This window comes from Saccopteryx bilineata, chromosome 4 (assembly GCF_036850765.1).
Source record: "Saccopteryx bilineata isolate mSacBil1 chromosome 4, mSacBil1_pri_phased_curated, whole genome shotgun sequence".
NCBI lineage: Eukaryota > Metazoa > Chordata > Mammalia > Chiroptera > Emballonuridae > Saccopteryx > Saccopteryx bilineata.
The window spans coordinates 84,853,825-84,880,136 of record NC_089493.1 but is presented as its reverse complement, the minus strand read 5'-3'; the positions used below and the strand labels follow the sequence as shown (position 1 = coordinate 84,880,136).

At 39.4% G+C, this 26,312-nt stretch overlaps 1 protein-coding gene across 8 annotated transcripts in view; it reads right to left on the bottom strand.

The window, feature by feature from the left end:
• The window catches only part of MEIS2 (Meis homeobox 2), a 206,670-nt gene that overhangs the window by 129,221 nt on the left and 51,137 nt on the right, over nt 1-26,312 (bottom strand). For all 8 annotated transcript variants that reach the window (XM_066277165.1, XM_066277169.1, XM_066277168.1 and 5 more), the window contains one exon: nt 10,625-10,770. In XM_066277165.1, coding sequence (XP_066133262.1) covers nt 10,625-10,770 — 146 coding nt within the window. The remainder of the gene's footprint in view (nt 1-10,624; nt 10,771-26,312) is intronic.

Here is a 26,312-nt window from a genome sequence, read left to right as displayed (position 1 = left end):
TCCAGTTCTTTCTCTTAAGCTTTCTCTTAAGTTCATAAAATCTCAAAAACTCCTTTGATTCATGATACCCTAAAACTGTGCCGCACTCTGAACGGCCCACAGGCTCTCCTGCCCTTCCCTTGTACATACCGCGCCAACTGTAGAATTTAACTTTCATGCCAAATAGACTTAGGTCAAAGGAAACAAGAACAATATTTTTCTTTGAAGAGTGTTTTACCCATACCCAAGTTCAGATTTCATGGAGCTAAGACACGAAATTATTTTAGCTGATTATATGAAAGCACTAATAAATATAATTTTACATTTTGCATAGTATTCTGCCCTTTTTGAAGGGTTATTTCTCATCTCAGCTAACCTCAAAACAACTAGGTGAGCGAACCAGCACTCAGAAAATTAAATGACTTCCTCAAGATAACTCAGAGCAAAAGGCCGCACTGCCACCGGAATCCTGGTTAAGTAACTTCAAATCAGTCCTAGCTCTGCTGCCTCTGCTGTGTGTACATAGTCTTATAAACAGTAGGAATTCCTTTCTCCCTGCCCTGGAATATTTGTATGTTTTTTAAAGCACAAAGAACTAGCAGGTTGTCCTGACTATCTAAAGAAAAGAGGAGCACTGACTCTTTCTTGAATTACAGACATTTCTATCATCTACTACACTCAGGCCCAACCATAACTTCAGGAAAATTTAAGCACTCCTTTAGTATGTTTAACGGATTGCATACACATTTTTACCGGGGGGAGAAGCATGGGGGCATTGGGGACAGCCACCGACAAGGAAGTACAAGCAAGCAGAACCAAAGGGAACTACATCACACTTCTCTTTAAACTTGCTTTGCAAAAATAAATAAATAAATAACTTTCAAACGGCTTTGAAAGGATTCTCAGGCTGACAACAGATGTCATATGAAAAACAGATGCCTTTCCACATGGTCATATTTGATTATCACTTACGTGGTTCACCAGCAAACACAAAAGCTTCAGGATTAAACAGTAAGAGGAGTCTTCCTCAAAGTACCCTCAAGTAATCAGTGGGAGAGCCACACAGGCTTAAATTGATATTTTCTTAGAAATTAACACAAAAACTGACCTGAGCCTATGACTGACTAATAATGACCCGGCGCCCTCTTTTCAGTTCACCGTGAGGCAGGGTGTTAACCAAGTATGACAACTGATGATGAGCGACATGCAGGTGGAACCTATAACTTTTCACTGTGGGGACAAAAACAAGGCTGCCTTTAGAGAGAGTTCCAAAATGCCAGCAAACCTCCGGGAAGTAATCTAGCATTCAATTCTTCTAGTGATAAAAGCCTTTTTCTTTTTGAAAGACTAGTGCTGCGCCACCCCCACTACATTGGGGTGTTTTCTGTCAGCTTATGACAGTCACATCATGTGTCTACGGTAAGAACTGAGCCATTGGACACCTGTGGTATGACCAGAGTCATGGGGCTATCCCTTTCTAAATGACCGGTTATAAAATTGCCAGGTATTTCCAAGTGAAAATTAATTCCGAAATATTTGTGAATATGGGGGAATGGGACAAGAAGCAACTATATCTAGATAGTTATATTATGATGTGACAACTGAGGTATTAAAATTAAGAGTGGCAGCAAGATTTGGTACTAGGATTAACCAGGGTGGATCTTCATTATCTGACTGTATTAAAAGCAAATCAGATATCAGCGAACTGAACTGGGGGACAGGATGGTTGGAAGAAGTCTGATTAGTGGCTCATGTTAATTTACTATGATGTTCAGAATAACTAGATAGTAATATTCTCTTTATTTCTTGTCATTTCAGAACCCCGCAATAATAATCTCTTGAGTTGTAAGTTTTATTTTTGTGGACAATCAAATTCAGATTCAACAAATATTCATGTTATCTATAATAACCCAGAGGCAAAACTATAGTTTAAGAAAAATTATCTGCCATTATATTGTGACTTGACAACTTATCCACTATTAGATAAAAACAACTTAAATTAGTTCTGGCAGATTTGGGACTTGGCAGTTTAAAATATGAATAGCAAATGTAAAAGCCTGAAAATGGCATTACTATTATGTTTTAAGAGGATAATACACCTTTAAAGGGTGCCAGTGATTACTTTGCATACTGTAAACAACAGCTGCCAATCAATTTAGAAAGCAGTACGCAGCACATAAATGTAATAAGGCAAATTTCATTCAACCAATCTAATGTTTTCTACCAAAGTCACTATTTCTTAACAGCAGCAGTGGGGCTGGACATCATCTTCACACTTCATAATCTGTTCCAAATTGCAAAACCAGATCACAGCACAGAGAAGGCAGGGCATTTCCAGGAGTCCTCTGAAATCTGTGCAGTAACAGTCTCTAAAATCGAAATTAATCCTGAATGTTAAGGTCACTTTATGACCTCACTGGGCACCAAAGCCAAGGGACATGGAGTGTTCTCATAACCTGCTCCAGTTGTCCTTTAATTCCTAATAACTCCACCTCCCCTCAGAATACACTTGCAAACTATGGTCATGTGGAATGAAGAAATGGAAATTTTCTCTATGATCTGAATGAATATTCAGGGGTTTCACTAAACAGCCTTTAATGGCACTTTATTCTTAGAGTGTTTAAATAGCTGAATATTCAGATACACACATGCCTTCTATTTTCTTTTATTCAAGGGTCCTCAATTCTCCACCTTCTTGAATTCTTTAATGTATTTTTAATCAATTATACTTAGAATAATATTTTATAAAATTGAGTGCTAAACTTTGAGCTAATAATTATTTTCGTTTCTTTTTTATGGTAATTTAATAAGCATTTTATTCTTCAGTCTTCTCACTCACTTATTTTTAAAACGTGTCTGTCAGCTAGGAGCTCATAATGTGGGACGTAATTTTTTCAGTCTAACTCAGCTGAACTTCTTTTTAAATAGGATTTTCTGATGTACTCTTGAAATGTCTTGACCAGATGTTTTTACACTGAGGGGACCACACATCTCATCACCCCTATGAAAGGCCACCGCCACCACCACTGTACTGGAGACTTTACCTCAAAGTCATTCAGAATATGGACAAAGGCTGCCAATCCCAAACACATCAGTCTTTCACATGCAGAATCCCTCATAACCCAATTCTAAACACCAAATTGGGACCGCAAGTAAAAAGCTATGACACAGCAGGATGCATTTTTTTTTTCTCAAGAGAGACAAAGTAAATTTAGTTGCAATTTTCTTTCTTCTAGATGGGTTTCTAGGATTCAATACAGCATTAAATTTTTGGCCTGTCTCTTTAATTTGAGAAATTGTAAAAACGACGACAGATGGCACATGGAATTGACTTATGTCCTCTATTCTTTACTGAAGAAGGGAGTGCCCAGAAACTTTGATAAAGGCAGAAGCTACAGTATCAGTTCGCTATTAAAATTATCCAGTGGCTCTCCAGAGCCAGAATCAGAACATTCAAGCTTTCTTTTTACAATATTGTTTTAAACCACCCAACACTGTTATAGGTTGCCTCTGGTGATCACAGCCCCGACATTCAGTCCCCTCCTGTCCCAATAAGAACATGATGGATGTGCCATTAGCTCTGAACCTCGGCAACCTCTGAAATTACCACTATTCTCTCCCCAATCTCTAGCCCCACCCCTCAAAATCATTATGAAATAGGAAGAACACTCAAGCTTACAGTTAATTGGAAACATTGCGAGAGAAGAGGAATGCTTAGGACAGCATGTCCACAGGAAAATAAATTACCCAGCATTGTTATTTAATGCACTGTGACATCATTTCCTGAAATTAAACAGAGATGACACCAATTCAGAAGATCTCTAGTGTAAGGTTCCATTCAAATAATTCACAGATGTTTTCTCCTGGCAAGCAGAAAAACAATGCAAAGGCTAAGGCGAGGGTGGCCTCACTCTGCTGCTCACTCGCTCGCTTGTGGGAAACTCTCTGCTGGTGTTTTTCAGCTGAGTGTTCTGCATATGCGTTTCCGTGTAAGGATTCCTCAGTCCTAAAGCCGCACTTGTATTCAGTGCACATCTGTATCTCTAAATGTGAGAAGGGCCATCTCTCACTCTGAAGTAAGGGCAACATTTTTTATTTGGTATTAATTTGGCCTAAAGCAATTAGTATTAAGTAGACCCAATCTCAGAATCATGGAGGCACCCATTTCCAAGTAGAAGTAACTAATATCCATGAAAAGCTAATTCAATTAACCTTATTCAAGGCCCTTCAAAAAGATGTTTAATGATAGAAATGAGCACAGTGTCTCCATGGACATGCTTGTGGAAATGGACAAGAGGAGAAATCAGGGTAGAGATGAACGGGGCAGGCAGCGTTTTCCCCGCCTTGGTGATTTCGGGAGGTACTTGAGGCCATGAGCAGTGGAAACCCGAGCACACAGCCCAGAGACCAAAACACTCGACCTTTGTGCAGCGCATTACAGATCACAGATGGACTGCATCATCTGAGCCACATGGCTGAGTAGGACACATTTCCTATTTCCATTTTTCAAGCAAGAAAAGAGATGCAGAGGTTGAGTAGTTTACCCCCACATTACAGAACTCAAATCCTAGCCTGCTAATTTTAGGTTCAGCAGCCCCCTTTTAAAACACCATACTGTACTGTCTCCCAGAGGACGTAGACTTCAGTACTCTGAGGAAGCTACGACTCTAGATTCTGTCCACATGTTGGAGCCTTTCTGGAGGAAGGGAGTGTTCTCTACAAAAAGCAGGTCCTAGCTAAAAGCATTCTGGATTATTCTGTAACCAGGTTCTTCTTTCCCTCCCACTCTTTCCCAAGAGGCTTGTGAGGATGCTCTGGCTAACCACTGCCACAGGACTCTCGGATGCTCTCCCTAGCATCACGGAGCAACCCTCGGCTGTTTGTGTGGGTCTAGAAGGCGGAGTTGAGACTGTTCTCTCCTGCTGGGGGGCATCTGGGGTTTGTTTGGCAACACCTGCTCTGCCCACCTCACACACTTCCAGGAAAGTAAGTGGTAACATCGGTTGCCCAGTTTCATTGGTCAAAGCTTCCTGCTAGTTATTCAACTAGATTGAAATAAGAATTATTGTTACTTTACATTACGTACTTACGATATAAGAGCCAGGCATGGAGCTAAATGCTTTATATTATCTCATTTAATCCAATCTCTGAGGTTGGTTTTAGAACTGTACTCATTCTATGGGTATAAAGTGAGGGTTAGAGAGAGTACCTGCACAGGATCAAAACTATGCTGTGTTCTAGGTCCCAGGTCCTGTACTCTTAACTGTCACACTGTGTCACCTGGTTTAAGGAAAAAAGCCATCTGAATCTACACAAGATGAAGAGAACTAGTTAAAAGGCCATAGTCTAAGTCAGTCTCTCTCTTGTCCCCCATGTGTGTCTGTACACAGACACATTGCTATAAAAAGTTTGAGAACACACTGGAGAAGTGATACGTTTCTCTACTGTCACATGGAGCTTTGTTTACTCATATCTTGACTGTGTTACCTCGGCAGGACAATATACTTTAAAACATATTTTTATTGCCAGAGACCTTTACAAAACCCCATAAAGCAAACTCTAATAGACCAGGAGCAAAACGGATGACCACCTGAGAGGCAGTGTCATCCCTCTCCCTCACCACCAGAGATACGGGGAGGGGACAAAGCATTTTGCCATGAACAAAGGGCAGAGTTTTTAGATCCTGCAGTTCCAAGAAGGCTGTGTGACACTATCTTGCTTTAAAGTAAATTTGCTTCTCACTCTGTGCACAAATCTCTGCAAGAAACCCCACATCCCCTAAGTGTGAGCTTTATCCCTGTGTTTCCAAATAAGAAAACCTTTAGCCGGACCTGGTATGAGCAAGTGGTGTCTTTGTGTGTGAGCACTTCCTGTTTTCATTCCAGCATCAAGTATATTCTTTGCGGCACAACGAGAGGAGCTCTTGAAGGTGGCAAGTGGAGGTGCCTGAGAGCCTAATTGAGCACACTGAGGGCTTCTTGCCACAGAGTTTTTCATGGTTATGAATAAACCGTTAGTCTGGGTATGATTTCTTGCTGTTTCTTTCTTTAACTATCTTTGAAGTAAAATAAAAAACAGTTGTAATGGCAGGCTTAGTTTTATGATATCATAATCTCCATGTGTTAGTGAAAGGAATATACTTCCCTAGGATTTCCCAAAGAAATTTTTTTTTTTTTGCCATTGGTTGCTATCCAGCAAAAAACACATACATTTTCAACAGATTCTTTCTTCTATCTTCACTAGATTTCTTAGCCTGACAGTCAGGCGCAGCCATCAACCAATAGAACAGGGGGTAATCGAATAGATACTATTTTAAATAGTTGGAGTTTCTAAATATATATATTTCAGATTATTGTGAGTTTTTTAAAGGGGATTTTTAAAGGGTATTTTGGAAATCTGTCGTTAGAAACTACTTAGCCTCAGATTAAGCAAATTCAAAGTGCTTAATTCTGAATATAAAAATTCCTCAATTCATCAGATAGGTTTTTTTACAATGCCACTTTGGATTCAGTTTAAATGTTTTTCTCAATATAATCAATTAATTGTGAGTATATTACCTTTTCCTCTAAAATTGGTGGTGCACAGGAATTTGAAAGATTGTTTGAACTGTTACAGTTGTAGTTAAACTTGCTCTTCTAAGAAAACCGAAGGTTAATGATTTTTGTCATATTGAGACTGAGACTTAACAATTGCTACAGTTGGTCTTTGTTGAGGTGGGCTTCTTTTTTCTCCGGGCCTTTTGAGGTATTCAGAATAGGTGACAATAGCTTGCAGTTGAGAACATATGTAGAGAAACCCCTGTGGCTTATTGGGAAAAGTTGTTCCATGCTGGTTGGGTGTTTGGAAAAAAAAATACAACCCGAGTTCTTTTATGTACTGCTAGTTAATGAATGCATGAATGTCAAAATGGGCCAACGGCCCATTCAGGGGGCAAAGCCTTAGCAGCCCACTTCTTTAAGAACACATCCTGAGATGCAAAATACATTTGCTTAACAAATTAAAATAATGAGATAATTCAATTAGCTTCCTTTTTAAAAAAAGAAAGAGAAAGGGGTACATCGGGGATTATTGTAATACAAGAACAGGTCATACCGCACAAAAGGGAACAAACCAGTTTGAAATAATGTTAAAGAGACTAATAATGGAGGAATGCGCATTGAATCATGCACTTGTAAAGAAATTTACATGAATAATAATTTAGACTACATCTATTTTCAGTGAGCTAGAGCCAACATTTCACTTAGAAAGATGAAATTAATTCAAAGACAGAAAAATATAGTGGGGCATCTCTCTTTCCAAGGACTTCCTAATGCCTGCCGGTGCACGTAAGAAAAGAAGTCTCAATTAACATGTCACTAGTTAGGGGTCTCTATTCTTGGTTTCTGAGCTTAGAATTATAGCCGAGTAAATCTTCCAGCTCATTAAAGATTGGGAAGTAAAAGTTTTATAGGACCATCCTCATCAAAGTTATGGAGCCTCTTCTCTGCAGTTGGGGCGAAGTCTGGATGATAAGAAAAAAATTGTTTTCAAAGGGGAAGCCATGGAAAATTTCCTTCAGATGTAAGGGAGGTGCAGGAAAGGCATGGGAGGGAGCAGAGAGAAAGACTGGGAGGCAAAGCCGTAGAAGAAAATAATGAAAGGGCCATGTTGTGAAAGAAGGTCATGGGGAGAAGAGAAAATAAAGCACTTAGTGGAAAGCAAAAAAAAAAAAAAAAAAAAAAAAAAAAAAACCCATAAAGGGGGCGAAAACGAAAGGATGACCAGAGGCTGGGACACAGCTGTGCCCCGACTACATGCTCCTAAGCAGAACCAATACCTGCGAGCATGGGAAAGGAGCCAGCAACATGCCAGGTACCTCTCCTTTGTAAAGTGGGGAAATGGCAAGTCCAGAGAACGTCAGGGACTTCACTGAGGCTTGGCCAGTGCAGAGGACACCTAAACCTGAAATGCCAGCTGGACCACATCATCTTGTGTATATATTTCTATCGCAGCCCTTTCAAAAGTATGTCTTATTCAATAATGTGCCTGTCTCCCACACTAGAACGTAATTTCTTACATATATTTGATTAAATGATATCACAATGTTATAAACCAATATAATTTAAAAGAAAAATAAATGCTATTTTCCTGGATGCCTGGCTCTGGCTATTTGGTCTCCTCTCCCCACTCCAAAGGCAGGAATTTATTTAAAATTTCCAGCTAGGCAGAGAATTCTGCACAAAGCCTTGTATACGTTTAACTAGATGAAAGCACTCGTGTTGTGGGGATAAGTCTTCCAGTTGGTTAGTAACACCTTGCACATCAGAGCCGTAACAAGGACCCAGGAGTCACTGGCCACCCACAATCCTTCACCGGTGGCCACAGTGCAGGATGAGTTCCTTCCAGGACAGGGGCAGGACAAGTCAGGAGAGCCAGCAAGGGCTTTGGACAGTTTCATGGAAAATTCAAAATACACGTGGTAAAGGACAAAGTTTGCTTGAAGAGAAAGGTGCACAGAGTCTTCTCTGGAAAGGCTGGAGGAGCAGGAAACTTTAAAAACAGGGAAAAAGCACATTGCTTCTCCATACCCTCATCCCCTTCGACTGTGAGTGTGTGATGGCAGAGGTTGTGAGATTTATACACAACTCTTGAAGGTGATAATGATTTTAGCAGTCATCCTATAGTGGTAAAAAAGCATAGGTTTGAGGAAAAGGAAAGCTTGGTTCCTGGTCATAGCTTGCTTGACCTTGAGCTAATAATCACCTCCCTTTCTGGGTCTCAGTCTTCTCATTTGTAAACAGAGCAGCTGAATTCTCTAAGATGCTACTATTCTGTGGCACAGGGTTTAATAACTGGCAGAGATGTTTGCTGGGAACGCAATTGTTGAAGGTTTTATTTTTGGCCAAGAAAGGCTGTGTGTGCAGGAAGACAGAGGGAGGAAACGGAACAGGTGAGCTCGTGGGAGAGAGCAGCTTGCCAGCCTTCCATGGGCCCCTGCCCTCCCTCTCTTAGTTGCTACTCTAACCAAACAAACCTCCAGCTGAAAATGAGAAACCCTTCCTCTCACACTCACTCGACTTCCAAATTAAAAACATTTTACAGGTTAGTAAATCTCCAGCTGAGGTGATGTAGCAAAGAACAGCTGTGAAGTAATTTTGATAATGATGAGAATAATAACCACATGGCAAGGTTCAGGGCTTTGCTGTTGCAGCTTCAGTGCTCCTGAATAGATAAAAGTGATTAAATACTCCTGATTATCCCTGACCAATATGTAATGGATTTACAGCCCTTTCAATTAGTCAGTATTTGCTTAGGACTCATTATTTTGTCTTTGGTTAAGTAATCAGCCCAGAGACCGCATGTTCTGTCTAATTCCTCTGAGCCGAGTCAGTGCAGGGCCCTGACCTTTGAAATGGCCAGAGCTGCAGGCAAGAATAACCACGGCCCGACAGCCTCGTTGGTTCTCCCAGCTAATCCTGACACCACGGGCCAGATCGATACACCTTAGTTTGCTACTAATGTCCTTACATCAAAATGGCCGATTTAGGAACATGAATCTATCACTTTGCCCTTCCCACCACCACTCTGCCCTTTGCCCTTTGTAGCCCTGCTAGCTGAGCAGATCAGTAGCCACCACCATAAATAAAAGTAGAACCTAGTCCTGGACCCGTGACACTGTAACCAATGTCATTCAGCATGGCAACACCCAAGTTGGATAATCAAAGACCTTCAGCTTTCAATATGCTCCTCTATTTTTAAGCATTAACCTAACTAGAATGGCCTGAAAACAATATTATAGCAAGAAACAGCCTCTGGAATCTTTACCATTTTTCCAGAATTTCTAAACGAACAGTAAAATATAAGAGAGTCTAGTTCCTCTGTAAAAAAATACATTGTCATTTTTTTTGGTCATGAGAGTCTTAGAATCAACAGTATCTACAGACACATAAAACTGATGGCAAACAGGAGGATGAGGATAAATTGTAATTTAAACAGTGTTGCACACGGTTGATCTTTTCCCAGAAGTAAAGAGGGTTAGCTTCTAAGATAATGGACCTTGAACAGGAAAAAAGAATCTTTAATCTCCACCTTATGAACAAAGGCATTATGGCACCTATAATCTTCTATGTATTAGCCACATAAACACGTGACATGTTTGCAAGCTGCTTCAGTCATCGCAGAGGTACTGGATGCCGTCAGCTTGGATATACTGTTGTGGCTAGGTGCCTTTGCCTCTTGGAGGAGATGGCTTTTTTATTTTTTATTTTTTTGGAGGAGATGGCTTTTGTTGAGTGTGATTGGCAATGATGATGGATTCACGAGCTAGCTCCTTACAGCTATTGCCCTTGGTTGCGACTGTATCATTTAAAGTAGCTATCAGACCTTTTAGCACAAATAACAAATGGATTCATATATACTGTTTAAGATCCTAGACCATTTTAAACAAGGTCCATTCCTAGCCTATTAAAAAAAAAAAATCAGCTCTTTTCTGGAGGATGCTCTATGATGGTAAGAGCTGACAAAATCTTAACTGCCCTGCTAGTCATCAGATTTGAAGAAAGAGAAAATTGGCACCTTCATTTGAAAAATCAGAACGAGCCCACGTAACTTGCTGGGAAAAGGCAAAACAGCAAAACTTGTATTTTTCTCTTTGATCTTGACTTACTGTGAGATGCTGGAAGAGCCATGCTCTCATGATATTTGTTGCTACTTTGGGGAAAATGCCTCTTTTCTTCTGACGTTTTTTGTCCTTGTCTGGATCATCATCGTCACCTGTGCCAGGTGAAGCTACACTGTTGTCTAAACCATCCCCTAGTAGAAAGAAATGAAAATGCGTTAGAAAAAAACATGGAATGGGGGTCAACAACAATGTGCAGCTAACGATGAGCTCAGTTCAGCTTGTGGAAAGATATCTATTAAGCAGAGTATATTCTCTTTCATTAAAGTATAATTGGAGACACAAATATGTAAAAGACAAAATTAAACCAGGCCTCTTCAAATGTTAATTTTGTGTGTCTCACACTCACCCATATCATTAATTCAATTATAATTGTGTGCTTGACACAGTGCAGTAGCTCTCTGTCAATTATGGAATCCAATGTGGGAAAACCGCCATCAGAAAACCCATTCGGAGGAAATGCATCCCCATGCCCATAGTGAACACATACTGTAGGGTAATCAAGTTAAATGTTCTGTAGTCTATATATTCGAGGCTGCCTGCATAGGTGACAGTAACTGTGTCACTGTTCATTGCACATAACACACTGCCTGCTCAGCCCCTCCTAGAACTGTCACCCCCTAAGCACACACATCTGCACACTCCTTGGATGACCCTGCACTCAGCATTTGCATGACATGAAAACTTTTAGCTCTCTGCAACACTGATCATTATCATTAAAAACAAAAAAAAAGGATACACATCAAGGTAGGGTGCTCACTTAATCAGAAGTTTCTATCAACATCTCTCTTTTCTGTGCTTTTCTCTGGCATCAATTGTGCATTAGCAAAAATCATTTACTTTTAACAGTCATAGTTATTTTTTCTTGCCCTCCGGCAAAAATGCCTTGAAAGCCTGCCTGGAGGGCATCTAAATTATGTATCTGAAAAACTCTTCTGGCAAGGCATTGCAGGACCCCTACTTTCTTAAAATTCATACGAGCACGTCTTCCTGTTTTTGGGAAGGCATCAATCAAGAGCAGCAATATATGCCATATCCCTACATTAATATTTGAACTAATAACTTTAAAAAAAGGAAAGAAACAAGATCCGACTTGTGGCATAATCAAATGCAAAATAAATGAAGAATACGGGGACAGCACTGGGGCTTTATAGATGGCTGTGTTTTCCTTGCACATCATTAGCCTGGAGCCACACGAAAGAGGAAAACAGAGAAGTGGAGAGTTTATGCTCCCCGCTGGTGTTTAAGAAGCCAGGGTCCTGGAAGGACATCTGGGAATTGCGCTGAGATGGGGGTTTTTGTAATTTAAGAATAGACATTCATTAGCAGTAAATGCCATAAATCCCATGCTAAGTAAAAACCTTGTCCAAGAAAGCCTAAAACAATAAACTCTGTGCTCAGAGTAGCCTGAGCTAGCTGCTCGCCAGCTTCCCGGGGAATGCCGCAGACCCACCGGCTCACTCCCGGACCGGCTCCCTCCTCGTGGATTGAGCCACCCCACCGCATCCTGCCCACTGGGCCCCCCACCTTCCAGCTTCAGGGTCTGCTCAGTGGGCTTCCCTGTACCTGTTCTTTCCCTCTCTCACCGAAAAAAAAACCCCTCAACCTTCTTTGACCAGAGAAGCAGAAAAGCCACAGCAAAGAGCTGGCAGATTAATTTTATTGACATTTCCATTTTCACTGCAATGCGATACCCTCCATCACATGGAAGAGATGACCCTCACTATTTACAGACTGACAGGCCACTTCATTACAACCACCCTGCCCCAAGGCAAAGAGCTCCCCTCCATCTGCCCAAACACTAGAGCATGACCCCGAAGTTGCTGTTCTCTTTTTCTTTGCCGTCTGTTATGATTAAAAAAGAAAAAAAAAAAAAAGAGTGAATCAAAGGACCCCAAATAGTCAAAGAACTAATCAGAGTGCTGAGAAACAAAAGGCATTTGACTTCTGAGTACTGGATACGTGGATATATGCAGTCTCCACTTCATCTATCTATGCTACCTGCACCCCCATGCACACCAAGGGGGCTCTTGCACAAGGACACACACACACACACAAGCTCGAGCAGGGACACGCACACACGCTTTCCACCATGCCAAGGAACTGCTGCAAGGCAAATTCTCACCCACACTAATGGTTTCTGACTGCTCCTTGGCAACCCCAGCATTTTAACCTGGGTGGATGTGCTCTCCAAAATACAGACACTGGAGCGATCTCGTCAGCTGTTCATGTGACACAGATGGAGAGTGGCTATTAGGAGCTAGGCAGTGGGCCTTGGGGATCTGAGGTGCTGTTCTGTAGCCTGAGGCGATTTTGAAAAGCAGTACCCGGAGATGAGGAAAAAAAATTCACACTGCAAGTGCAAGTTTGAAGTCAGTCAGTCTGTCTACCTACTATGGATAAAGATATCTTTGTCTCTTAATGTAAAGTCTATGTGGGCTATCTGGATGTACATTTCAGATAATGTATGTATGGAATGGCTCTTCCTTCAATGTCTTCCAAATATAAAAACACATGCTGTAAACAATGCCTGTGTGTATATGTTTCTTTCTAAGCACATATGGTTTCTGTGTATATGTTTAAGCTAAAATTGTCAGGATTTTGTTAAGATCTCATTTAGCTTTTTCTGATAGATTTTTGAATATACTTGTGTTCAAAGGTTAATGGCTTAATTGAAGGAAGTTCAACGAGAAAAGGCATTTGCCTTTTTAACCCAATCAATGACCTTAAAAATTAGAGACAGCATTTCCACAGAGCCTTTGCTTTTGCTTAAAAGCAAAGAGGGCTGGTAACACCTTCAAACTATATGATTCACACTATATTTAGCTCAAGGAAAAGATATAGCTAGATTGAGCATCCTTTGACAACTGACTTAAACTGGAGAAGACAGGAGCATTACATAAATTTTAATATAAAGCAGCCCATTTTATATAAATGTTGTAAAATATTTGAATTGGGATCCAGTGTAGCAAATAATTATAAAGAAAAATGTGCCTATTTTTATAATAACTAGATACTAGACATTAAATTTTCAAATTAATATTAGTGTTTATATCTCTATAAAGAGAGGAGTTTTCCACTCCAAATGCAAAATAAATAAATACCATTGCCTTTTCCTTCAATGTGTTTTTGAACCAACTCCAGCATGGAGGACTAACAGCATAAAGAAAAAATATTCAAAAGGCAACCGTGTGATCTACAACCTAAAAGGCAATTGTGAGGATGATGCTAGAGTCAGTAACTCTGAAAGTGGATATTGTTTTCTTGTTTTCAGGCCGTGTGTGTGTGTGTGTGTGTGTGTGTGTGTGTGTGTGTGTAAGATAGCAGGCAATCCTTGGCACCTATGCCAAATGAGTTTCCATGCTGAAAAGGGTGTGTAGACCTGTCCAGATGCATGTGCCAAGGGAGGTATGGGAAATAACAGTGTACATCATGGTATCTGAAGTTAGGATTCAAAAGTGTGGAATCCTGGAAGGTAGAAACTGTTTCTTATCTTTTTATCCTGAGAGCATAGCTCTATGTCTGACCGAGAGCAGATACGCAGTGATTGTTGGGTGAGTGAATGACCAAACTTACCAATAAGCTTAGTCAAGGGCCCGCCCCTCTTTTTGATAATCCCATACTGGGTCAAGTACACTCACTATAGTACCCAAGGGGTTGGGTGGGTTAGTTGCCTTGGCCACTTCTAAACTTGCCAAGAATGTGCTTCTTAGAGGAGGTCAGTGCCATGTGAGGGGCTGAACCACAGGCCACTCCACCAGCATTGCCACCTCTGATGATGAAAAACAAAATAAAGAATTACTGGGCATACTTCTCTTAAAAGGTTGCTAATCCTCCGACCAAAGGGCACAGTCTAAGTCTGGGGCAAAGATAGTCAAAATAGCCTTGTATTTACTGGAACACCCGGTGTAAAACCATGGAAAGAAATACTCAAGGCCTGTGGACAGATAACTTTGAAGTGGATTAAATCATCAGGGCAGATTGTTAAAAACACAGGGCTCCGGGTTCATCCCAGACATACTGAATCAAAATAGCCCAGGATAGAGACAAGGAATTTGTATTTTCAACAAGTTCCTTGGCTTTTCCGATGCCATCAGCCTAGCATTAATGCTTATATTTATTTATTTTTCTTAGTGGTTTTGAAAGCCACTAAACTAGATGACCTCCTAATCAGAAATAGAATACAACCTTGGGACCAGGTAGATTGTTAAAACTCTTATTTTACTCCCATGAATCTGGTTAGTGGTCATGGTGAGCACCTACAATCTGGCCAGGGCCTTATTTATTGTAGGAAAGCCACAGTGTTCTCCATCACATGGATTGTCCAATGTAATGAAGCCCCATCCTAATCTTCCGGTGGTGAGCATTAAACAGGAAGAAAGAAGCTATGGAATACTGAATCTCAGAATATAAATCACTGGTGAAAAAATGGTGAGAAATGTAAATTCTTGGCCCTATCTCAGACCTACTAAATCTGAAACTCCAGGAGTGGGGCCTACCAATCTGCCACGAAGCAGTCCAGGTGACTCTGATGCCCACTCACGTTTGAGAAGCTCTGCTGTAGAGCACAGAGGAGAGATCCCCTTAGCCTGCTACCCTGGCTGGTTGTCTTCGAGGCCTGAATCAAATCTCTGGGTCCTCCTCTCTGGCTGGACTTATACCCATGCTCTGGAGGAAGTCACACAACCTTTCCATAGCTGAGCACACTATGCTCAGAGCAGGGTATGCATGTGAAGGCAAAATCCATATCTGTTGCCATGTAACCAGTGAGTCAAGAAGAGATATATGCATATTATGAGAGGTTCCTGAGATGATTCTAAAGCAGAATTTCCCAATCCATAAAATTCTTGGTCGTAAAAAGCTACTCAAGCAAAAGGATGCCACTTCCTCTCATTGGCATATTGTCTTATTCCACTTAGCCAAAAATCTGTCTACATTTGAGACATCAATTGCTGGGCCTGGGGTAAAGCAAGGAAACAGTGATGATGTGCAATGATGCATGCAGTACCACTGGGATGTGACCTTCTTGGCCTATCAGTAATGTAATGGAGCAACCAAGAGGATCCTAGTCCATCTTCTTCCACTACTCCCCTTCCTGTCTCCATCCCCAAGCAAACACACAAACAAAACTCCCAGACACTTAGCACTGAAGAAACTGAGGCCAGGAGGTTAAATCCTTGCCCAAGACTCACTCCACAGTTAAGGAGAAGCTGGAGTCCAGGGGACTTTATTCAAGTTCAGTGTTATTCTTACAGTCACACTGTAAATTACCTTTTCCTTTACAAAGCATTACTCATTTGAACCCTGTTATCAGAGACAATTCTAAGTAAGGCTCAGTCCCATTAGTAAAGCTCTAAGTGCAGAAGGAGAGATGAGGTCTAGGTCCCAGGGTCTGGACTGAGCTAGAGCTGAACTAGGCAGATCCCAGTGCAAATAGAAATATGTAAACTTTTCCCCCCAAACTAAGCCATTGTCTGTAAGAGATTTAAATATATTCAGTAGAGCAAAAGTCTTCAAAACAGGATTTTTATGATGCATTTATTGTGGTCCAAGTGGAAACCTTATATGCACTGCACCCGACGGACTTTCAGAGCCCAGAGACACTACAAACCCTTGAGAACATACCGTCCATCCAGTCAGGATCTCGTGGCTTTGAGGCCATTGCTGAGCATAGCATTAAACACTTGACAGAACTGTGATTAAAGCTATATTCCTCTGTCTCAAAGTCATGATTTTCAAAAATCAAATAAGGTGTCTGTGACATTTTGATATACTGTCATATAACGAACATTTAAAGCTGACCTTTCAGTCTTGTATTTTCAGAGAAATAATTAGGACAAAGGAACGTGTATTTTGTTTACTAGCTAATAGTATTTGTATTTCTTTTGGAAATGTTGTGGTGCGTTATTTAATCCTCACTTCTCCAAATTTTGGACCGAATTTAACAGTTAAATACATTCATACAAAATGTATGCTGTAAAAAAGAGTATCGCATCTGGCTTTTGTCCCTTCTCATTTTTGATAAATAAAAACACATTATATTATCATTTTCAGTCTGTACAATGTAAATTCACTAACTTCACAGACACATCTTCCAAACAATCTAGTTCCAGAAATTAGATATATTTGTGAATATATTTGTGAATTAGATATATCTGTGAATATATAGATATGAATATATGTAATTATAAACCTATGGGTATATAAGTTAAATTGTTATCTATTTCAAATAATTCACCAATTCGTACACATATCCAAGTGTATTTACACAGGTACTGCTTATTTTGCCTATACTCAAATATACATATGCATACAATAATTTATAGAGCTCTTAAAATGTCTTTATTGAATGCTACATAGGGTAGTCTCTTCTATACCATTTCTTTATCTCTAGAATACCAGGTCCTCTTTATTTATCAATACTATTGTCACTTTCATTATCATCATTATCACAACTTTCACTGCGTACCAGCAACGTTTTAACTTCTAATCTTCATTTAATCTTCACAACAAGTGAATGAAATAACTATTATTATCAGTACCATTTTTTTAGATAAGAAAACTGAGACTCAAAGAAATGAACTTGTCAAGGGTCACACAGCTAGTGGCAGACTGGTGCTTGTCCTCCAAAGACCATGCTCACATCCTCTGTCCTCTTCCTTAGACTACTGGGAGGACAAGAAGATATGAAAAGTGAAGCCACATTCTGGGTTAGCTCCGACTGCTCAGGAAGTAAACCCCAAGAGTGATGCCTTGTATATTCACGTTTATGTCCCAAAAAGATGACAGCACACTTAAAAGTAAATATGGGGAACATTTGAGATCTAGCTTCCAGGCATATGCTCTCATTTTGGCTCAAATAAACTCTTGTAAAAATTCTCAAAAAAAGAAAGAAAAAAAAAAAAGAAAAAAGAAAAGTAAATATGAACCAAGAAACAGGCAGATACATATTTTTACACAAACAATATATCCATTTTATATAGAATCGTTATTATTCCCTGTGGATTTAAAGTTCATATTAAATACAATTTTAAAACAAGGGCATCTGTGGAATTTTAAAGACTTTTCTAAGCCAAGGAATATTTTAAGATTCCATGCTTGTAATCACTTCCCCTTGGCCTAAAATGCCCTTTTATTTATTTATTTATTTATTTATTTCCTCCCCATTCATTCTTCTTTGCCTAGGCAAACTCCTATTCAACCTTCAAAACCCAGTGAAGAAGGAATTTTTTTTTGTAAAGCTTTCTTCAGTTCCCATTAACAAAGTTAGGACACTATGCTCTTTCCTTCTTCAGCAGTTTGTTCCTACCTCTGCTTTATGTACTCTTCTGCTTTGCAACGTATCTGTTTACTATCTTGTCTATCCTGCTTGACTATGAGCTTTTTCAAAGCAGGAGTGGTGTCTTACACATTTCTGATTTTTAAGCCCTGACAAAGAGTAAATATGCACATGCTAGTGGATTGGACAAATTGGTAGCAAGAGCTTTTAGACATATTATCAGGACCCTGTGAGAACGCAACTTGTTTTGAAGAAAGTGTTCCTGAAGGAGATTCCCTGGTTCTAGAAGCCACCAAGCCTCAGACTCCCTCCCTCCCCTCTCCCTGTCTTATGGGCAGTGGGAGTGTGATGTCCAGTGTTTTATTGTTCACACAGATGCCTGACTTTGCCCAAAGATGATCCTTGCACATCTAAGACACGTGTCATATATTGTTTATGAAAACGGTGCTCCACCTCAAACCTGCCCTGTTCCAGCGGGGGAGGGGAAGTGCTGCGTGAGAGGGGCTGCCACTGCCCAGGCCCTGCAGATCACTGAGGACATGACCGGTAAACATGAAGTATCCTATACCCAGGGAACGGCAGCACGCACTTCTCGGTGAGCTCATTTTCCATCATAATTTTCTTATGGCTTTTTTTCTCAATTTAGGATTAAAATGCCCTAAGAGTCAACTGATATTTTCTTTCAGGGACTACCTTCCAGAAGTTTAATTTAGGACAGCATCAGGGTTTGAAATGAGATGAGGAAGAGGAAGAGGAAGAAGAGGAGGAGGAAAAAGAGGAGGAGGAGGAAGAGGAGGAGGAAGAGGAGGAGGAAGAGGAGGAGGAAGAGGAGGAGGAAGAGAAGGAGGAGGAGGAGGAGGAGGAAGAGGAGGAGAAAGAGGAGGAGGAGGAAGAGAAGGAGGAGGAGGAGGAGGAAGAGGAGGAGGAGGAGGAGGAGGAGGAGAAGGAGGAGAAGAAGAAACCATCCTCAAAGTAAATCTTTTACCACATGCAATTTACCTCTTTCACATTAGATCAGGTTGGGGGAAGGGGGAAGTTGCAGACCCACAAACGTCAGGAGGGTGAGGGGCGAGAGGCCAGCAGTGAGACTTGCTAATTACTGATCTCTTTTACTTTCCTGCTGTGCTTAACTGTCTGGACACGTTAAAGTGAAATTTTTCTGTGATTTTTCAAGTGACTAGTTCATGGCCCACTAGCATGGAGGGAAGCAGAAGAGATGAAATGCTTTCGTTTACATGCAGCATTTACTAACTGTGTGGGTTTTCCGACATTAAAGAGAGGACAGTGACCCAGGCCACCTTTTTCACACTCAAAAGAGCACTGAAAAAACAAGGCTTCATCGGCTTACCTCGGGCTTCCCTGGTTCTGAACACCCTCCCCCCGGGGTAGAAGCAGAAAGGGGAAAAAAAGAGGGGATTTTATGCTCCTTTCTCTTCGACTTTTCAGGCGGTATAAGCAGCATTTATCAAATTCAGCCCCAAATGGCTCCAAATGCTCAGAGCTGCAGGGGCTCATTCTTTGTTATCCTCCCTCTATTTACACAGGATTTACGCAGGCTCTCCACTGCCCAGACCGAAAGCACTTCCATTCTCACCGGCTAGCCCTGGACCGTGGCCCGCCGGCAGCTTCGCCCTGGCCTCAGGAGTGTGGAGGATTTCTGCGACCTGGACCAGGCAACACACTGCTCCCTTACTCAGAGATCCCCAGGCCACCTGGCTGAAGCCAACAGCTGCAACGCGGAGGCCTGCGAAGATGAGCTCACCTTCCAGAAGAGAAAGGAAAACCCAGCCAAGACTGTGCAAATGTGTGTCCAGAGACAAATAACATGTACTTTAAAATATGCATCTATATAGTATAATGGAAAGTGGTGGGTGAAAAAAAAATTCAGACTGCAGCTTGGATGAAAACCACTTCACCCACTGGTTGGAAAAATAAAGTGTAAAAACAGACAGATGGACACATATGTAAATGTGGCTGTGTTTTAGACTTTAGCTGGCAACGCGAGTGTCGTAGTACAGTTCTGCACGCCTGTATTTTCCATATCATGTTGAATCCTGTTAACTGTTGAACAGAAACATCCTCATACTGGTCCTCGACCAAATCAGTCCCCTCAATTTACCTGTCAGGAGCCATAACATGACTTTGTGTATTGGCTGGAATGCTCTAATCCTTCATAACAGAAATGAATGAAAGCTTCCAGTACTCTCAGCCTATGGTTCACTTATGTTGGTTACTCTCACTTAAATGTTTCTCTTGAATTTTTAAAACATTTCAAGAAAGAATATCTCCTCTCCTAACCTCCTATAGAATTCTCTAAAGGCTACTGACTGAAGCTGGCAGAAAAAAAGTCTGTTCCTTTGCCATTATAGTTCAACAGATTGCTTAATCTCTGTGTTGGAGGATAACAGAATGGACTTGTTACTCCGTTACCTGATAAGCACGTATAAAAGTACAGAATAGGTTCTGAAGTTATTCACAGTACATCATAATAAAGCTCTTCTGGGCACTCTAATGATTCATTTTTAGTGATCTCTCCAATGCCCTTTTCCACAGTTAACACTCAGATTTTATTAAGGCAGAAAGCAGGGACAAATGTCCACTTGAGTCCCAGCTCTCAAATTTGACTCTACTTGCACTGTGCTACCTACAGCTAAAGCTTTTTTAATGTTCTGCTCACCTCCCCAGAGTGGCATTTCAGCTAACAGAGTTCACAATCTTTCAGCCCTAAACACAGAAGGCCGCTATCTTCAAGTCATCCTAGGAATGTGCCAGATACCATCATCTCCCTCCTGCCCTACAAAGAACCAGAGAGAGACAGACCAGGAGAAGACGGAGCTGATCAAGTTACCAACAGCCCAAAATGCCCCTCTCAGAAGGTTAATCTTTGAACCGGTAAATGTTATAATTAGGAGCCTTGAAGTTGGGCTGAGGCTGGTCATTGAAAGACCGACCCTAAAAGAGAATGTCTGAATGGAACACATCTCTTTCACCTAATGGTTTGCCACAAGGGTTGTGATATTTATGGGAAATTATACAAAAATGAGTTGTTATGATATATTAGTCTCTTCCCCACATCTCCTACAAAGGAAAAAAGGTGGTTGGGGAGAGATGTCTTCATGATTTCACTTAGTTATGTTTCTGTACAAATCATGAAAATTATGCAAATAACAATTTTGGCACCTTTGCTAGAGGAAAACATTATTAAATTATGCTCGAAGTATTTTGTCTGCTTTAGTAATTACTCTCATGTAACTGTAAATATAAATAGCTGTTATTCTGTTTAAATTTTTAATCATGCAAAATATTGTCACACAAAATGTCCTTCTGTTGCAGTCTAACTGGGATTTTCTTTTTAAAAATATCCATATTTAACTGAAGTGGACTATTTTTAGCACTGTAAAGTGTTTTAGTAAAGATAGCTGGCTAACATCTCTGAATCAACAGGTCTTTCAAAGAAAGATATGGCCCTTATATTTGCAAAGAGAATTTCCTACAAAACTGCTTTTATATGAAATGTATTTTTAACATTTTATACTAAAACTAGACTATAATTAGTCTGCTTCCAAGACTGTATAAACCTCATCTAATTTATACGTTTAGTATACACTGATAATATTCTCATTTTATCATTAACTATAAGATTTTCTATTTTATTGTCTCTTTTAGCATACTTTTATACAAAAAGAAACATTAAATATTAACCAATTATGAGTTTGTTAGGAGTAATAACAAAAAAGCAAAGTTCTATCTGAAGCATTTTTAGGATACTTACTTCATTATCATAATTGCTCCATGAGAAAAAATATGGACAATACATTTTATAATATTGGTATTTTTCTGTAAATTTTTATCAGCAGGTATTATTTAAAATAGCGGAACAACAAAAACAAAGAGATTCTAAATATTTCTTCAACTTTCTCAATTTTTATAAAACAAAAAATATTTTAATAAAAGTGCAACTTTGCAACTAACATTGTTAAATACTGCAAAAAGATAGCTATCTCAACAATAATAACCTTAGTAAGAGAACAAGATTGAGCTATCTATCAACATTCTTTTTGGGAAATTTTAGGAAGTTTGTCACAGCTACGTAAAGAAGAAAGAACAATAGTATCTATGAAGTTGATAACTGGTTTTAGGTGAATACTTTTTAAACCATTAATATATCAAAATCGGAGCATGTTTTTTAATTATTAGGAAATAATATTTTGAACATCTTTCAAAGAACATTTTCACACAAAAGAGCTTCCTAATAAAACTCTGGATTTTTGTTTAGGAAGTTTTTAAAGTAAATTACTAACATTTAAAAAGTAGCTACTTTGCATTTAGGCATTCTACTTATTACAATGTTTTCAACAAATTTACTGTGATTTGAGGAAAAGCAGGTGTGTTTTTTTGTAATGTAATACAAATTGATATTCATAACATACATGTAATAACACTAGGGAAAATGACTGCTTAATGAAAATAATCTAAGATCGCATAAATTGATTGTTCTTTATATAGTCTACCTACTACAGAATGACAGAGCTGGGTCCTTTAGAAGTTCACTTTAAATGGAGAATGACTGCTACGGGGTATGGGGTTTCTTCTGGGGTGATGAAAATGTTCTGAAATTGATCATGATAGTGGTTGCACAACTCTGTAAATATACTAAAAAACACCAAACTGTACACTGTACATGGGTGAATTATTTAGTATGTGAATTGTATCTCATTTTTGGTCTCATACAAAAAAGCATGCTGGGAGAAATATAAAATCCTAGTCACTGAGGTTAAACATACCCATAGTCTTTTCTGAATAACTTCAAAACAATGTGATTTCAAGGCCACTTACTACTAATATGTATTATCTCAAAACCTTGCATATAAATAAACATACTTACTCAATAACATTTGGGATGGATTTTACACTGTTTACATTACAAAGATATGCATTAATGAAAAGTAGATTGACATTAATACCAAAATTAATCCTTCTCCTCACTCAGTTCTGTCATATTATTGCAGAACCCTAGTCAAAATTATTTACCTCTTTCAATGCTTACTTTAACAATTGGAATGACTCCAGACACTTAGACGCACACGCACACATACACACACCACTCCTACATTTCTTTTACATTTCTTCTACATAAGCTTCTTCAAGTTGGAACCATATTTATTTTTTTCATATCCTTCTTAGAACTGTATAACATTATGGGTGTAGTGAGTACCTCACCTTCTATTGAATGAATAGATGGATGACTCTCATATTTCTTGGAATGTGCTTTATTTTTTCTGGGTTTATATATAAATGTTGAAAATAGAAGCTATCTAGGCTTTTGTCTCTTAAGAGTTGAAAACTGACCATACAGTTGATGTGTCATAAATTTCAAAGGCTTGGAGGAAGCAGCTTGATTGAAACAAACAATTAATACCAGAGATGCCCTACTTTTGGAAGAGTGCCCTACACACTTGGTTCACCCTTCTTTCTCTAAATATGTTACTTTATTCTATTTTTTTTGAGAAGCTAGTCTACTTTGCACAGTGAAGGCTCACTTCTGACACACGCTGTGCCCCCCCTTCTGTTCTTTCACCTCCTTCTCACATAACCTCACATACTCTTGGGGGAAAAAGATGATGCAATAGAAGAAGCATGAGCTGCAGAATAAAAGAGATCTTGTATTGAATTTCCAAATCTATTTCTTACTGGTTGAATGGTGCCTTGGTCAAGAGATTAATTTCTTCATCTATGAAATGGGAAGAATTATACATACCCAATAGGTTAATTGTGAAAATGAAATGAAACAATGTTAATAGCTATTACTTATTCAATCGTTACCTTGTACCAGGTGCTTTACATTTACTAACAAGCTCAGGAGCCTGACCAGGTGGTGGCACATTGGAGTCTGGGATGCTGAGGACCCAGGTTCAAAATCCCAAGGTCACTGGTTTGAGCATGGGCTCATCTGGCTTGATCCCAGGCTCACCACCTTGAGTGTGGAGTCACTGACTGGAGGGTGGGATCATAGAGATGACCCCATGGTCGCTGACTCGAGCCCAAAGGTTGCTGAGTTGAGCAAGGGGTCAGTGGCTTTGCTGCAGCACCCCGGTCAAGGCACATATGAAAAATCAATCAATCAACACTTAAGGTGCCAAAACTAGGAGTTGATGCTTCTCATGTCTCTCCCTTCCTGTCTGTCTCTCTGTCTCTCCCTCTCTTGCTAAAAAAAACAAACAAAAAAACCCCCCACAAAATCAAACAAACAAAAAACAAGCTCAGGAGCTTTATACAGGACATCTAGCCTCACAAAGTACCTGACACAGCAGAGGTGACATCAATAAATGTTAGTTATTTCCTTTCTTAAAATGAACTAATTTAAAAGGATAAACAAAATGTGGTATATACATAATACTACTCAGCAATAAAAAAGAACTATTGATACCTGCAACACGTTACATTTCAAAGTCATTATGCTATGTGGAAAAAACCAAACACAATAAAAATACATACTATATGATTTAAAATATATTAAATTCTAGAAAATGCCAACTGATATATAATGACCATTGCTTGGGAGCAGATACAGAAGGAAGAATGCATTAAAAAGGAATGTAGGAAACTTTTTGGTGGTGATGGGAATGTACAATATCTTGATTACGGTGCTGGTCTCATGAGTACATACAATTGTCAAAACCCATTAAATGGTATATTTTAAGTGCGTAAAGTTTTTGGATGAAAATTATACCACTATAAAGTTGATAAAAATAATGGTAAGCAGATTATAGGTAAATTTCCATAGACCTGTAATTTGGCATAAAACACTTTCATGGAAAGTACAGCACACAGCACAGAGAGTGGGAATGGGGAGTCTCCAGATTATTGCAGAGAATTTCTATAAAGATGAAGTGATTTAAGGCAGCATTTGAAAGATGCTGTAGGGAGAAGTCCCACATGATATTTATAAACCTGTTGATTTATACTATTTTGCTGAACTTATGAAAATGTAAAGTGGATGGTCAGAATGCATTTCGCATATTTTAGTGAAAACTATTTTTCTCCACTGGCCAACCCCCGTTATGAGAAATATTATTAACAAAGAACTACCCAAGATGCAAAAAAAGTATCAATAATAAAAAAAAAAGGTAACAGAAAAAATTATTTACTCATTAGGCCTCAGAAATAATACTTAATAGGCTATTTTTATTTTTCTAAATTTTTACTTAGTGATCTTAAAAAGAGAAGGAGGGAGAAAGAGAGAGGAAGAAACATCAGCCAGTTTCTGTATGTGCCCTGACTGGGGATCAAACCCACAACCTCTACATATTAAGATGATGTTCCAACCAACTGAGCCATCCATCCAGGGGTTAATAAGCTACTTTAAAAATACACACAGTAAAAAACTCTTTTGAGTACTTCAGTATTAACACATATTCCTTTTAATCTTAAAAAGGTCTCACGCTGGAGATCTTAGTCAATTTCAGAGGAAAATGACACCACTCATGGTAGATTCTATGTATCCTTAAGATTAAAAATGAGTGGAAAATATAAAATTACTATTAACCCTTGCCAGCCACTTCCATGCCATCAGATAATCCCTGAGTTCATCACATGAATGTGGGAGGGAACTAATATTTGTGGAGCACCTAGTATGTGCTAGGCATTACAGGTATCATCTCATCCACAGGACAGAGGTTGGCATTTTAATTACCAGTTAAATATCTTCAGAAAGTGAAACCACACAGATTAGGAAAGTTGCTTAAAGTCACATGGCTACTTTTAACAAGCTGGATCTTCACACAAGTCTATGAGCTCAGCTTTGCAACACAGCCTATACATTTCTATGTGAACTGGAATTCATATTTTAAAAAGGATTCTAGAATGTTTGGGGGTACAATGCCTTATGGCTTTGAACCTGGGTAAATGGTACCTACTAATGCCTGATGCTGGCCAAGTGATTCATCTGAATTTTGAGATATGTGATATTTGACTCACATCAGCTAATCAATAAGAATTTCATTTCACTCTTACTTTTCTCTTCCTTCTTTTATTTCTTTTAATGACTCATTCACATGGGGGGAAAAAATAGAGTCACCACATACTGAAAACCACATTTTCTTGAGAAAAAGAATTTTTTCCTCAGTCTTCTAGAACTCATCATACTTGAAAGTGGTACAAAAGTGAAAGGCCACATTTGCCACTGTGTGAGAAATGTTACAACCTAATTGCCATCCATCTTATTCTAGAAAGATGAGGAGCTTAAAGCCACATAATTATTAGTTTGTCATAGCAGACTCCCATACTCTGTCGTGAAGACAGACAACTCAACTTGAGGGGCACCAGTGTGAACTTTATTCAGGCCCCGTTAGCTGTAAACAGGAGCTGTAAAGGTCTTTGTTTGAGAGGAAAAGTTAT